The sequence below is a fragment of the Pelobates fuscus genome, chromosome 4 (assembly GCF_036172605.1).
Source record: "Pelobates fuscus isolate aPelFus1 chromosome 4, aPelFus1.pri, whole genome shotgun sequence".
In the NCBI taxonomy this organism is placed as follows: Eukaryota; Metazoa; Chordata; class Amphibia; order Anura; family Pelobatidae; genus Pelobates; species Pelobates fuscus.
In genome coordinates this window covers 233633057-233646704 of record NC_086320.1, presented here as the reverse complement: position 1 = coordinate 233646704, position 13648 = coordinate 233633057, and the positions used below count along the sequence as shown (strand labels likewise).

At 35.6% G+C, this 13648-nt stretch overlaps 1 protein-coding gene across 1 annotated transcript in view; it reads left to right on the top strand.

Annotated features, from left to right (window-relative positions):
- The window catches only part of DNAH5 (dynein axonemal heavy chain 5), a 193295-nt gene that overhangs the window by 23365 nt on the left and 156282 nt on the right, over window positions 1-13648 (top strand). The window contains exons 14-18 of the mRNA XM_063451949.1: window positions 2839-3160; window positions 4600-4806; window positions 5313-5484; window positions 5810-5955; window positions 9688-9853. Of these exons, the coding sequence (XP_063308019.1) occupies window positions 2839-3160; window positions 4600-4806; window positions 5313-5484; window positions 5810-5955; window positions 9688-9853 (1013 nt within the window). The remainder of the gene's footprint in view (window positions 1-2838; window positions 3161-4599; window positions 4807-5312; window positions 5485-5809; window positions 5956-9687; window positions 9854-13648) is intronic.

The window sequence follows — 13648 nt, the reverse complement described above, 5'->3', positions numbered from 1 at the left end:
CGACTCTCTTAACAGGAAGACGGGCAGTGACCGCGGGCGCGCTCTTAAAGAGACAGTGGGAGCCTAAATTGCAAAAAGGCTCCCATTGGCTCCTGTCATGCCAATCAACACATACACTTACCTTTTGGGGGTGTGGAAGTGACAGGAGCCAATCACATTAGTTTTAAAGCTACTTATACTTACCCTTTTCCCTTAGTTCGTTGCCCTATCGTGGTTTCTGCTACAGTTCCCTTTAGTGCTTGTTGTGTTCAGTTGTGTTTCTCCGTATTTGACCTTGGCTTTGTATTCTGACTTCGTTTTCGCTTTCTCCTTGTCTGTACTGTTTGCCGGCTTGCTGATTCCTGTGTACCAGACCCCGGCTAGTTCTCGTTTACGCTGTCTCTTTGTGCCCTTGACCTCGGATCGTTCCTGACTCTGTACTTCTCCTATTACGTCGAGTCCGGCCACTCTAAGGTCCGGTAGACGTATCTCTCCTCTGTGCTGTCTTCTGTTTGGCTGGATCCTGCGTGTAGGGGTATATACTCGTTACACCCTTTACGTTCACAGCAAACTGTATGGATAGTTGATTCTAGTTGTTTAAGGGACACCTGCATTGCATTTGGGCCTGGACAGTTATCAGATTGAGTTGTAATGATTACAGTTCCATAGGACATTCTAAGTGTATCAGCATTTTAGCAAAGCTGGTCTATTTTATTGTATTAACCAAATGCTAAATATTTGCATATTTGTTATTTGATTAAAATACACATTAGTGTAAACCAGGGGTTCCCGATTAATTTTTCCTGTGGAACCCTTTGACATAGTATACCAACATTGGCGAACCCCCGGAAAAAACATTTGTGCCGTAGAACAAACCTTTTAATAAATGGCTTTTTTATTATGATTTTAAAATATTTTGCTCATAAACTGTATAATCTTATGATACTCCTGAAGCTTTTGCTTATACAAGGCAATGTCTTTATCTGTGTGGTTTTGCTCAAAATGATGACGTAATTTAGCAGGTGCTAACGAACTGTTTGGCAATATTTTCTTACAAAGTAAGCATTGTGCTTGAGGAATATTTTTATTTCTGGCACTTGTGAATCCAAATTTTAAGTAGCTGTCATCATATTTTCTTTTCTTGTTTGATAGGAAGATTGGGTAGCATTGTGTGTTTTTCTTTTTTTCTTTGACTTGCCACTTGTCTCTGCTCTTTGAGGAACAGTAGATTCAACTATTTCGGACCTGTTTTCTTGATTTCTTGTATCGTCTTTCTCAGTTTCTATAAGGTTCGAACAGTTAGAAGTAGTAATAATCTTTTTCTTGATAGTTCCTTGTTTTAACCAAATGTCCAAATTCATGGTTGTTGGTTGGTTAAAAAACAAACAAAAAACACTTCACTAACCTGAAAAAAATACAGATCTCACTACCTGACTGGATGCTGTTTTTTTTTATAATGCTCTTAGAAAGAACTTAATGTAAGAAGGATTTTGAATCCGTCTTGGAGCAAAAAGATTAGAACACTTTTAAACAGGTCTCACTACCTGACTGCAAAGGATGCTGTTTTTTTATTTTATTTTTTTAATAAAACTCTTAGAAAGAAATTAACATTAGCAGGATTGTGGCTCAGTCTTGGAGTAAAGAGAACACTTTACTACAGATTTCAATACATTACTGCGAAGGACGCTGCTCTTATGGTTCGCAGAAAATAAATAAATAAAATTCATATATATATATATATATATATATATATATATATATATATATATATACATATATATATATAAATGATTGGAAATGACCGCACTTCAAGGACTTGTTGACAGTAAAAATAAAATATAACTTTTATTCTATATTATTTAAAAATATCGACGTTTCAGCCCTAATGCATGGGCTTTCATCAGGATGGCAATATATATAATTGTATTTAAATAAAATTATAAGTAAATAAGTAAAAATAAATAGAAATGTGAAAAGCACAACCCAAATAGCTTGTTTTCAGCTGCAGACGTTTAATAGTCTCTACATGACAATAAAAAAAGATACACCTATCTCATATGCCACAATGGGCACTAATCTGAAATCCTTTTTTTTCTGGTATATCACTGATTTATACAGATATTAAGCAGACTATGTATATGTGTGTATATATATATATATATATTTAAAATAAAGCTATCTGTAAATATGAAAAAATATGAGAAGCTCAACTAAAATAACTTGTTTTGGATGCAAAAAAAACTTATCCACCATTGTCACTATGGACACTAATCTAAAGGGCAGTATCAGTCTAAATAGCAGTAAAATATAAAACTTTCTTAATTTATATTGTGATCTGAGCAACTGAAAGCTTCCACTCTCTATCACTCAGTGGATATGAAATGGCTGACGGAGGGTGGGCTGACACAGGGCGGGCTGTCGCTGGGCAGGCTGACACTGTGCGGGCTGACGCTGTGCGGGCTAATAAAGGGTGGGATGACACAGTCCAGGCATGCATAAGTGTGTGGCAATCACTTAATAAAATTGGTTTGTTTCCGATCTTCTGGGAACAGCAGGGAGTGGCAGCAATCTTGGATGTGGCGATTCACGGCGGAACCCCAATATTGTTCTCACAGAACCCTGGGGTTCTGCGGAACACCAATTGGGAAACGCTGGTGTAAACTATACTTTTTCTTTTTCTTTTTGGATTTAAGATACATTGTTATAATGTGATGTTTCTCCTTGCCATAAAGAAACGTTATGTGCTCTTTTAAGATATTTTTAAAGAGCAAGGTTTAATTATAATGTGTGACTCTTGTTGAATTATGTCATTCTATATAACATTTATATAGCCAATGTGTTATTATTTTTATTGAACAGATTAGGAATACCAGACTTGGGGATTGATGACAAGTATCAAAAAATCCTTCAGAACTATGGTCATGACATTGAAATGGTCTCCCGGGTTTACACAAAGCAGAAAAATGAACCACCATTAGGGCGTGATTTGCCCCCTATTGCCGGAAAAATTCTGTGGGCACGTCAACTATTTCACAAAATTCAAGGTCCGATGGATCTTTTTCAACAGCATCCTACTGTTCTTCATACAGAAGAAGCCAAGCGCATAATCCGCAACTATAATAAAGTCTCAAAAGTTCTTTTAGAATATGAAGTCGTCTTTCATCGGGGCTGGCTAAAACAGGTAGGCAAAAAATTGATACTATTTCAGCATACGTAACTATGTTATGTTTAACATAGTAAACATAATCTAATTTCATATGATAAAAATGGGTATTATATGACTTTGTCAAATAATTAACAAACATCTCATAAAACAATTATCATGTACAAAGTAATTTGGGTGTATACGTGTGTGTTTGTGTATGTTTACACATCTGTATATGTAATACCGGTTTCAGAAATCATCACAAATAAATGCAAGGCAAAATCAATTCAAAAAAGCAATAAGAGTAATTTGCAATTACAAGGCAAATAGTGATGCCCAAAATTCATGCATGACACTTTTGAAAAATACACTTTTTCTTAAGACGAAGAAGTTTTGAATGACCGCAGTAGTACATGTAATGTGACATAATCATCTTCTCTTAGTTATTTACCTTTTCTATAATATATATATATATATATATATATATATATATATATATATATATATATATATAATATTACAGGGAATGTCAATTTGTGTATTGTTGGTTTCATTTCTCTATACTTAATATTAAATATCTAAAACTAATGCAATTTCCAGTTTTAATTTTAAAAAAACATTGCAATATACATAGAGAAAAATAAGTCAATTCTAATTAATTTGATCCTTCCATGGGTTGGGTAAATAAACATATTAGGTGTAAATATTTTGATAATTTTTTTAATTGTTCAATATATTTTAATTATAATATTCCTAAACATCATAGGCTAATTGCGAAAAAACAATATGAATTAGTTTCTCACAGTGTAAGTAATCCCTATTTATCCTATATTTAAAATAAAGGTTCTGCTTAGGTTTTTCTTCAAAATAAAAAAGGTGCTTTTAATTGCTTCCTCTAGTAGTCAAAGAGACCTGTGTTATAAGCTGTGTAATTACACTTTCTTGTTTGCTCTTAAACTTTATTTTATTTATTTACTGTTTTTCATGATTAGTAAAAAAATGTTTGGAACCTTTTGTATCTAGAACAGTTTGATTTTTAGTCAACACATTTTTAAACCACATTTTCTCTTCTACTACTTATAAGACAATTTTGTTTGAAATGTGTAATTTTGTGTTTATCATGTTCCTATGTTAAAAAAAATGAAAATAATAAAGATAAAAAATTGATAAGTGCTTTGCAATTTCTGAAAATATACCAACTCTTACCTTTTTTACATTTTACATGGCAGCATTGCAGTTCAGCAAGAATTTCAATAGAACCAAATACAATAGTTTAGTCATAAATAAATAAATGCATCAATTATAAAGGCTAAATTACCAGTTAAATACATTAGCGCTTAGTCAGTCCCTTTGTTCCTATCTGCCTCATGTTCCTACATGTTCTTAATATTACATCATCCTTTTAGTTTTGAACAAAGTAGTATTTGGTTTATGGACTTTCTATAATTAAATTCTGTTTGTGTATCTGTTCAAAGGTGGAAATTGCCAAGTCTGGTCTCCAAGCTTCTCTGTTGGTCAAGGCTCCAGAAACAGGGGACTTATATGTGAACTTTGATCCTATGATATTGACATTGATCCGAGAATCTGAATGCATGGCTCGAATGGGTCTTGAGATACCTCCATTTGCTGTTGCTCTCCAGCAAAATCAGGACCTGTACAAAAATAATTTTAATAAATTACAGGTAAGGACCTGTGGAATTATTCTCTAGTTCTGGAACAAAACAAAATAAATGTTTTCATTATTCTAATTTTGTTGCCAATTTATTCAGTGTGCCTCCTTACATACAATACACCCTTACAGGATTTAGGTACTTATGTTAATCTAAACACATGCTCCACTCCCTTCCAGCTGATGCACAACAAAGAGAAATGGTGCAGATCTTTTTTTTACATTAGATATGTTTACAGATGTACATGAATGTCAAGCCTCTTTAAACTTTAGAACTGGTGTATGTGAGCTCCATTACAACATTCACAGTTATACAACAGAAAAAGAAAGCATAATATCAATGGTGGGGGAGGAAGGGGGTCTGTTCAAGTCGATGAGTTACCTTAGTGTGTAATGCTCCTCCAGCAACAGTACCTCTAGTGCATGTTCATTGATTTATTTTCTTGCAAGGTTTCTAACATGGTATATGTAGGTACATCATTTCTGATAATGATGCATTTTTTATCATTTTTGTTTCAGATGATGCTTAAGGAAGATAAGAGAGTTAGATCAAAAATCCATCATCCACTTGATCAACTTATGGCTCCACATATAGCTAAAGTCGATGAAGCTATTCAACCGGGCTTAACGTCACTAAACTGGACTTCATTAAATATTGAGAAATATGTGAATACAATTACTGAGAAACATGGTACATTATATTTTATGTTTTTTCTGGTCATATGCACATTCTCTGCCTATAGAACATATATTTGTATTATAAATACAAGTACAACGTGATGAATCTGATTTTTCCTGCAAATTAAAATAAATATATAAAATATAAGCTAAACTTTAAGATGCCTGGGATTCCCCACTTGATGGGTTAATCATAAGTAAACATGAATATGAACTTCTTATGACATAGTTCTTCTTGGCCAAGCAGAAGGTGTTAAAGATGCTTACTATATTCCTAATTTCTCAAGTTCTGTGCTTCACTTGTGTGCTACTTTCATATTAATTTTTGTTCTTTATAGCTGAGCTTGAGCTATTGCTGGATAGAATCAATGACTTGGTTGAATTCAGGATTGATGCAGTGCTACAGGAAATGAGCACAACCCCTCTGTGTAAACTTCCTGAGGAAGAACCATTAACCTGTGATGAATTTCTCCACATGACCAAGGTAAATACATTAAAGGATACTTCAAACACCTGGACAACCTGCATACATGTTAACGTGTATGATAGACAATCTACTTTGCTTAGTGTGCATTCTAGAAGTAGTTTAACTTTTGCACACATATAGGCAAATTCTGGAAAACATACACATTGCAATAACAGCAGTTGCAAAGTCAATTCATGTGTTCTTATTATTGGGATTTATGCTGTAGTTATTTGCAATTTATAAAGGGGGAAATTTAACAATAAATTAAATAATTACAAAAGATACAGGAACAATAGGTTGATGAGGACCCTGCTCGAAAAAGCATATGTTCTAGAGGAGGTGTTTACAGCACTGTTGTGGTTACCTAAACACTTAATTGTAATGTAGAGAACATGTTTGTTATTGTGAGTAATACATATGAGTGTGTCATTATCCTGCGGACAGCATATATATATCCACTATAATAATACCCAAATATCCATGGCACACTAAATCAAAACGCTATCTACAAAGATAGATGAAAACTTCTGGAGGAAGTCACACATCTTGTAAGACTTTCTTCATTTCAAATGAATGCTACACTTGTACAGCACCGCCCTTTTCTTGCTAAACAATCCTACTTTTCTACTCATTATTACATACACACCACAATTTCAGGTGTATCTTTACTTCAACTCTATAATTCCCTGTGATGCGGCCACCCATACTAACCTTCCAGCGGATAATTTGCATGCTATTTTACAGACATGGTCAATCAGTTGCAAAAATAATTCTCCTTCCTTCCTTCCTCTCATTCTCAACCTGAATTGCCTTGTGACTCTCATACCGTTCATATCTTCTCTACAGTTACTGAACAAGAGATCTCTATACAAATCCATTTCCTCTCTGTTCTGCTGACCTTCTGCATATCTTTAACTGCTCTCTTTCTTCTGGCATTGCCTCCTGCCACCCCTAAAACATACAACTTAACATGCTATCCATCCTAAAAAAAACATCTCATGATCTTTCTTCCCCATCCAACTATTACTCCATATCTCTACTCCTTTCTTAACTCTTGCATTTCTTAACTCTAATTCCCTCCTTAGCCTTTTTCCATCTGGCTTCTGCCCCCTACATTCTACTAAGAGGGCACTGACTAAAGTAACTAATGATCTAATTGGGGTTAAGTCCAAAGGCTACTACTCCATACCAATTCATCAAGACTTTTTGCTTATAACACTGTTGAACATGGTCTCCACCTCTAATCTCTTCACACTCTTGGTCTTCATGACATTGTCTTTTTGGTTCTCCTAATGATCCTTTAATGTCTCCTTTTCTGGTAATACCTCCTTCCCTCATCCTGTCTCACTTGGAGTCCCCCAAGGCTCTGTTTTTGGTCCCCTTCTCTCTATACTGCTTCTCCTGGCAAACATATTATTTCTTATTGTAATCTAATGCACCTGTATTCTGATAACACTCAAATGTATCTCTCCTCCCCTGATCTCTCTCCTGCTGTCCTAGAACAAATCTCCTGTTGTCTCTCTTACATCTCTGATTGAATTTCTTCCCATCTCTGTCTAAAACTTAGCTTCTTATCTTCCCATCGGTCGCCATGCAAGTTGATGGTACATACATCAGCTCATCTCTGCAAACTCCCTGCCTTGGTGTTGTTATCTTTCATTCAGGCCTTACTGTGCCCGCATTCACCCCTTTCTATAGGCAAGATACGGTTAAGGAGCTAATTCTCTTGTAATATCTCACATTAACTATTGTAATTGTCTTTTAATTGGTTTCTCCAGAAATCATATGCCATAATGAATGCTGCTGCCAGACTGGTTTTTCTCTCCGAGCGACGCTGCTCCCACACGTCACCCCTCTGTCAGTCATTACATTGGCTTCCTGTACCCTATAGGATTACATTCAAAATATTAACCCTTATCTACAGAAATCTTAACAACTCTAACTCCTACTAAATTCCACCCTGTATCCTGGTTGCTATCTGCCATGCTGCCCCCCATGCTATCTTTCTTATTGTGTTTTAATAACCCCCTTCCACTACATTGTAAACTAGTTTGAGCAGGGTCCTCATCGACCTATTGATGCTGTCACATTTTTAATAGTATGTCTCATTTTTTTTTTAATTTTCCTCAGCTGTGCAGTAAGTGGCAATAACTGCTAATAATAATATTAATCATCTGAAATACTGGTGTACTAGCATTTATATTTCTTTGGAAGAGAGGCAACTTGTCACGGTCCTGACTGATATATGATCTATATGATCTCCATAGTTTTATTTTTTTTACCCAGTAGGTTTCTATTATTGGGTTACTCTGCACACATGTTGTATGTGTTTCTAATGTTGAATGGAAATACCTATTTGAAGCTGCTATATAATTAAGCTGTGGTAATTTGTTAGCTACTTTTATTTCCATTAATGTTAGCTTTTTACAGAGAAAACAATGAGCCATTTTACATGTTTAATGGAGCTGTAATATGACCCATTACACAAGCAAATTATCTTATCTAAAATGAATCCTGCTTACTGGTTTCAAGCTGGATATACATAGCTACCTTCAGCTACTTCCAGTTACATAATCAAATACTTGTCATTACAAGTTCTGAATAGCAGTTTCAACCAAATATTAGGTTACCTTTTGTTAGATCACTTTTAATCAAAAAGCATTTCTTTCAAAGATGCAAGAAACAAAATTTAAGCTATTGTGTTGTTGTTGTTGTCATTGTTGCATGGCACTCTGGCACTGTTTACCTGTGTTCTTGAGGTGTGCTACACGTTGTCAATATAGACTACCATTGCACTGGAGTGTTTATCACCCTGCATCAGGGGTAGGCAACCATTGCACTCCAGATGTTGTGGGCTACATCTCCCATGATGTTCTTATAGCCATCATGCTGGCAAAGGATCAAGGGAGATGTCTTCCACAACATCTGGATTGCCAAAGATTGTCGAACACTGCTCTACATATTTGTGCTTATATACTCCTAGTGTTATAGTGTACACATACCTCAAACCCGATGGTTGGATTGAGAGGACCTGATGGGTGGTCCTCCTTGAAAAAGGGTGGGTCCACTGCTGAGGCACTGTCTGTATGGTTCTTGTGCCCATTCAAAGCACAGTCTCGACTCTTCATGAGCTCATACCATGCTGCATGAGAGCCGTTCCTTGATGGGCTTTACATTTTGCTCAATACATTAATACAATAATCGATGCCCAATTTGATTTTTTTTTTTTTAGACCTTTATGATTCAAATATAGATTTACAATATTTAACGTATTGATGTGTATATGGCTTTTTTAAAAATACATTTTGTAAACTACAGGAAATACCTTATATTATTATTATTATTTTTATTACTAGGAAATAGTACAGATAAGCTAACAAATGATCAACAGTTGTCTCACATATACAATGCCAAACACACTATTTCCAATTTTGTAACATTATGATTATATTACTCTTAGCCTGCCTTCATATGAAAATACCTCAGTATATAGCTATATCTAAAATTTGCAACTTAACAAATGTGTATCCTGTGCCCTTTCCGTAGACAACATATTTAAATATTCTTTGGAACTAATGGGCTGGACATAATAAAATATGTGAGTGAGAGAATCTGTATCAGCACATTCATAGGAAATCATTCTATAATGCTGTACTAGAAGGAAGTCCTGTAGTGAAGAAGGGGTTAATCTGCATTAAGAAAACATTGCAGCTATTGTAAACAGACTTTTTTTTGTCTTCATATGAACAGGATCTCTGTGGAAAAGGTGCATTGATGTTGCAAACAAAAAGTTCCATGGTTGAAGAAGCAGCTAATGAGCTTATAAATATGCTGCTTGATTTAGAAGTTCATTCTACAGATGATGATACAAAATCAGTAACCGGAAGTAAAAATATGAATGAAGCAGAACATAAGGGTAATTTGATTTACACGGTTATAAAATTCTGTACAGTTTTTTTATTTTATGCTTTTGTAAAAGAACACTCTAGGCCTAAAGTGAGCCTCATTTTTTAACGCATTATGGCCTCAAATGTAATTATTTTGGATCAGTTTTTCAACTAATTTAATGTTTTTGGTTAAACGTTTCAAATTATTTTTTCAAAATATTAAAGTATCACAAACTATATATACAAATGTACTAATATATCAAGATAGTAACACATTTTTCAAAATCTTAAATAATTTTAAAAGTTTATCCAAAAGTATTAAATCATTCGATGCCTATCCAGAAATATTAAATTGAGATCTATATTCATGAAAATATAGATTTAAAAAAAGACTAAATGTATATAAAATGTAAAAAAAAAAAAACCTCACCTTTTAATATTCCTGTGAATTCTACAAATTCACATGCAAGCAGCAGTGAATTTTGGCCAGATCAGGAATAGACTCCACTGAACAGGGGCCTCTCTTTCTGGCCTACTGAGTCCTTCCCATAAAGGACCCATAGATTAAAACTTAGTTTATGGAATGTTTAGTTTGACCCCACCATTTACATTTAGCAGTTCACAAGACAACTGCTATTAGTTTGACATCCCTGTTTACAGATGGGGCTTGGGCTCTACCCAGGCAAGGAAAGGAGGTAGGCACTTGAATGATGTGCCCCCATATGTGCATCCCATACAAATATTTGTAAGGGCAGAGAAGACATTGTGTAATTATAAGTTCTTAATTTTATTTGTGTGTTCTAGCATCATTTTTGATACAGAACACTGCTGCCCTTGCTCCATTTGTGACTCATCTGACACTCCATTGCAAATGGACCTGTGTCAACGGTGTAACACTGTGTATTCGCATTGCACATATGATGCTAACCAATTAGATAGTCCCTGCGCCCATTTAAATCCTATTTGTCCTGTTTTCCTTAGTGGTTATGAGAGAGTACATTTATTTATGTATACTGACTACATTCTGTTTTATTATGTTAAGCCCAGCCACCTCTAAGAACTGGTAATACGTACCTAATGTATGTATACATGTGTACTGTGACCCAATCCTCTGTGTTGAGTCACCTCCTACCCTAACATTATGACAGGGCTTGCAGAATTAGTTCAACAAATCTTCACCTGCCCAAGGTAGAAGAACTAGATCATAGAATGGATCAGTTTCAAACACTCCATACCGGGACTGATTGTCTCCACAATCACACAGACTCATACAGTTTCTGGTCCTCCTCAGGTTCCTGCTGTAGTAGTAGGAGCTTCTTCTATTGCTCCTTGATTACACCCTACCAGACTGCCCAGGTTTACAGGAAAGCTTATGAAAGATTTCTTTACCAAGTGGAGTTTCACTTTGAAATGTATCCCACATCTTTTCCCTTTGGAACTTTTACAAGTCAACCTTGTAACACATCTATGGCTATCAATCTGTCAGGATCGGGACAGGGATCCAACACGCAGAGTACAAAGAGTAGCAGATACGTATACCGGACCTTAGAATGGCCGGACTTAACGTAATACTACGTATAGAATGGTCAGGGACAAGCCGAGGTCGAGGGAACGAGAAGACAGGTAAGCGAGAGACAAGCCGGGTCAAGGATAACAGAGAAGACAGGTAAGTAATAACAAAGCCGGGTCAGAACCAAAAGACAAGAGAATACAAGAGCACTGTGTGACTAGGCTGGCTAGAACCACGACAGGGCAATGAGCAAATGCTGAGAGCTCCCTTAAATACCCTGGTTCTAGAGACTAATCACGCCTCCGCCGAGACCTGATTCGTGTCCGGGATTTGACTGACAGGTCGGGCTAGAATAGCGTCATGACGTCGACTATTGAGCGTCACGTTACAAAAAGGCATAGTTCTCTCGCGGCTGGCGTTTACATGCGCGAGGGGACCGCGAGGAACGGGAGAATCATGCCGTCTGGATGGAAAAACGTCTAAGTCTCTACCCGTCTCAGGGGTAGAGACTACAGGTACCCTGACAAAATCAGACAACGGGTCCTGTTAATTCCTGGTTGCTTACCTCAGTGGAGCTAAACTCAAGAGGCAGGCAATTGCTCAGACAACCTGCCTTGCGAAGACTTCTCTTAGAGCTGCATTGGGAAGCCTGTGATTGGACAGCCACGGGACATTTAGACTGAGATAGCATCGTAGGACTTCCAAAGGTTTCAGACAAGAGATCTGCAGCTTTTGAAGCTTCACTGCCCAAATCCCACCCAAAAAATAAATATATTCAAATACAAAAATCAATTTTAGTAGATATAGCCCAAATGAAATTATGCATGTATTTAATAATGCTTTTTTTTATTGGGGGTATATTTACATACCCATAATTATGAAAAAATACATCATTAACCCCTTAAGACCGGAGGGCGTACAATTACGCCCTGTTTTAAGCAGCTCTAAGTGCCGCCGGGCGTAATTGTACGCCCTCCTGTCTTTTCTTACCCGGTCGCCGGCGTTCCCACGCCGGGGATCCCACGCCGGCGATCGCGGTTGGGGTGACTCCCAGGGAGCCCCCCGCGGCACCTCCGTCCTCTTCCGACCCTCCTGGCCATGTGAGAGTGAGGTCCTTGCGAGGACCTCACAATCACATGGCCGGGATAGCTGGCTCAGGCATTGCCAGCAGGGGGACCAACTGTAATGACAGTTAGTCCCCCTGCTGGCTGAAATCAAATAAAAAAAATGTTAAATCAGTGTAAAAAAATTATGATATACTTAGATCATATATATATATATATATATATATATATATATATATATACATATATATATATATGATCTAAGTATATATATACACAAATACATACACACACATACACTGTCTAGGTGTATTTTACTATTAATATATATATAATTATATATATATATATTAATATCAAATTACACGTAGACTGATACTGATTAAATATATATATAATTATTGTTATATATATATTTATATATAATATAAAAAAAATTAAATACATAAAAAATAAAATAAAAAAAAATAAAAAAATATATAGATGTGTGTTATTTCGTTCTAACTGTATTGTGATATTAATATATATATATTTATATCAAAATACATGTAGAACTAAATAATATATAAAAATATATACGTATATATCACTATATATATATATATATACCTATATATAAATACAAATATTTAAAGAAAATTATATATATATTTACATATATATACACATACGTATGTATATACATATATTAATTCTACACATATATTTATGTAATATTTTTACATAATTAGGTATCTTAATTAATTACAATTAGCGGGACCTGCCTGACAACCCATGCTGAAAGTATAGGGAATTTAATTTGCTAGCACTATATTTAACCCTATAACTTTCCAAGACACCATAAAACCTGTACATGGGGGGTACTGTTTTACTCGGGAGACTTCGCTGAACACAAATATTAGTGTTTCAAAACAGTAAAATGTATTACAACGATGATATCGCCAGTAAAAGTGAAGTTTTTTGCATTTTTTCACGCACAAACAGCACTTACACGGACGATATTATTTCTGTGATACTTTTTACTGTTTTGAAACACAAATATTCGTGTTCAGCGAAGTCTCCCGAGTACAACAGTACCCCTCATGTACAGGTTTTATGGTGTTTTCAAAAGTTGCAGCGTAAAATATAAGGCTTGTGTTTCATTTTTTTCACCTTAAAATTCACCAGATTGCTTACGTTGCCTTTGTGACCCTATGGTAGCCCAAGAATGAAAATTACCCCTATGATGGCATACCATTTGCAATAGTAGA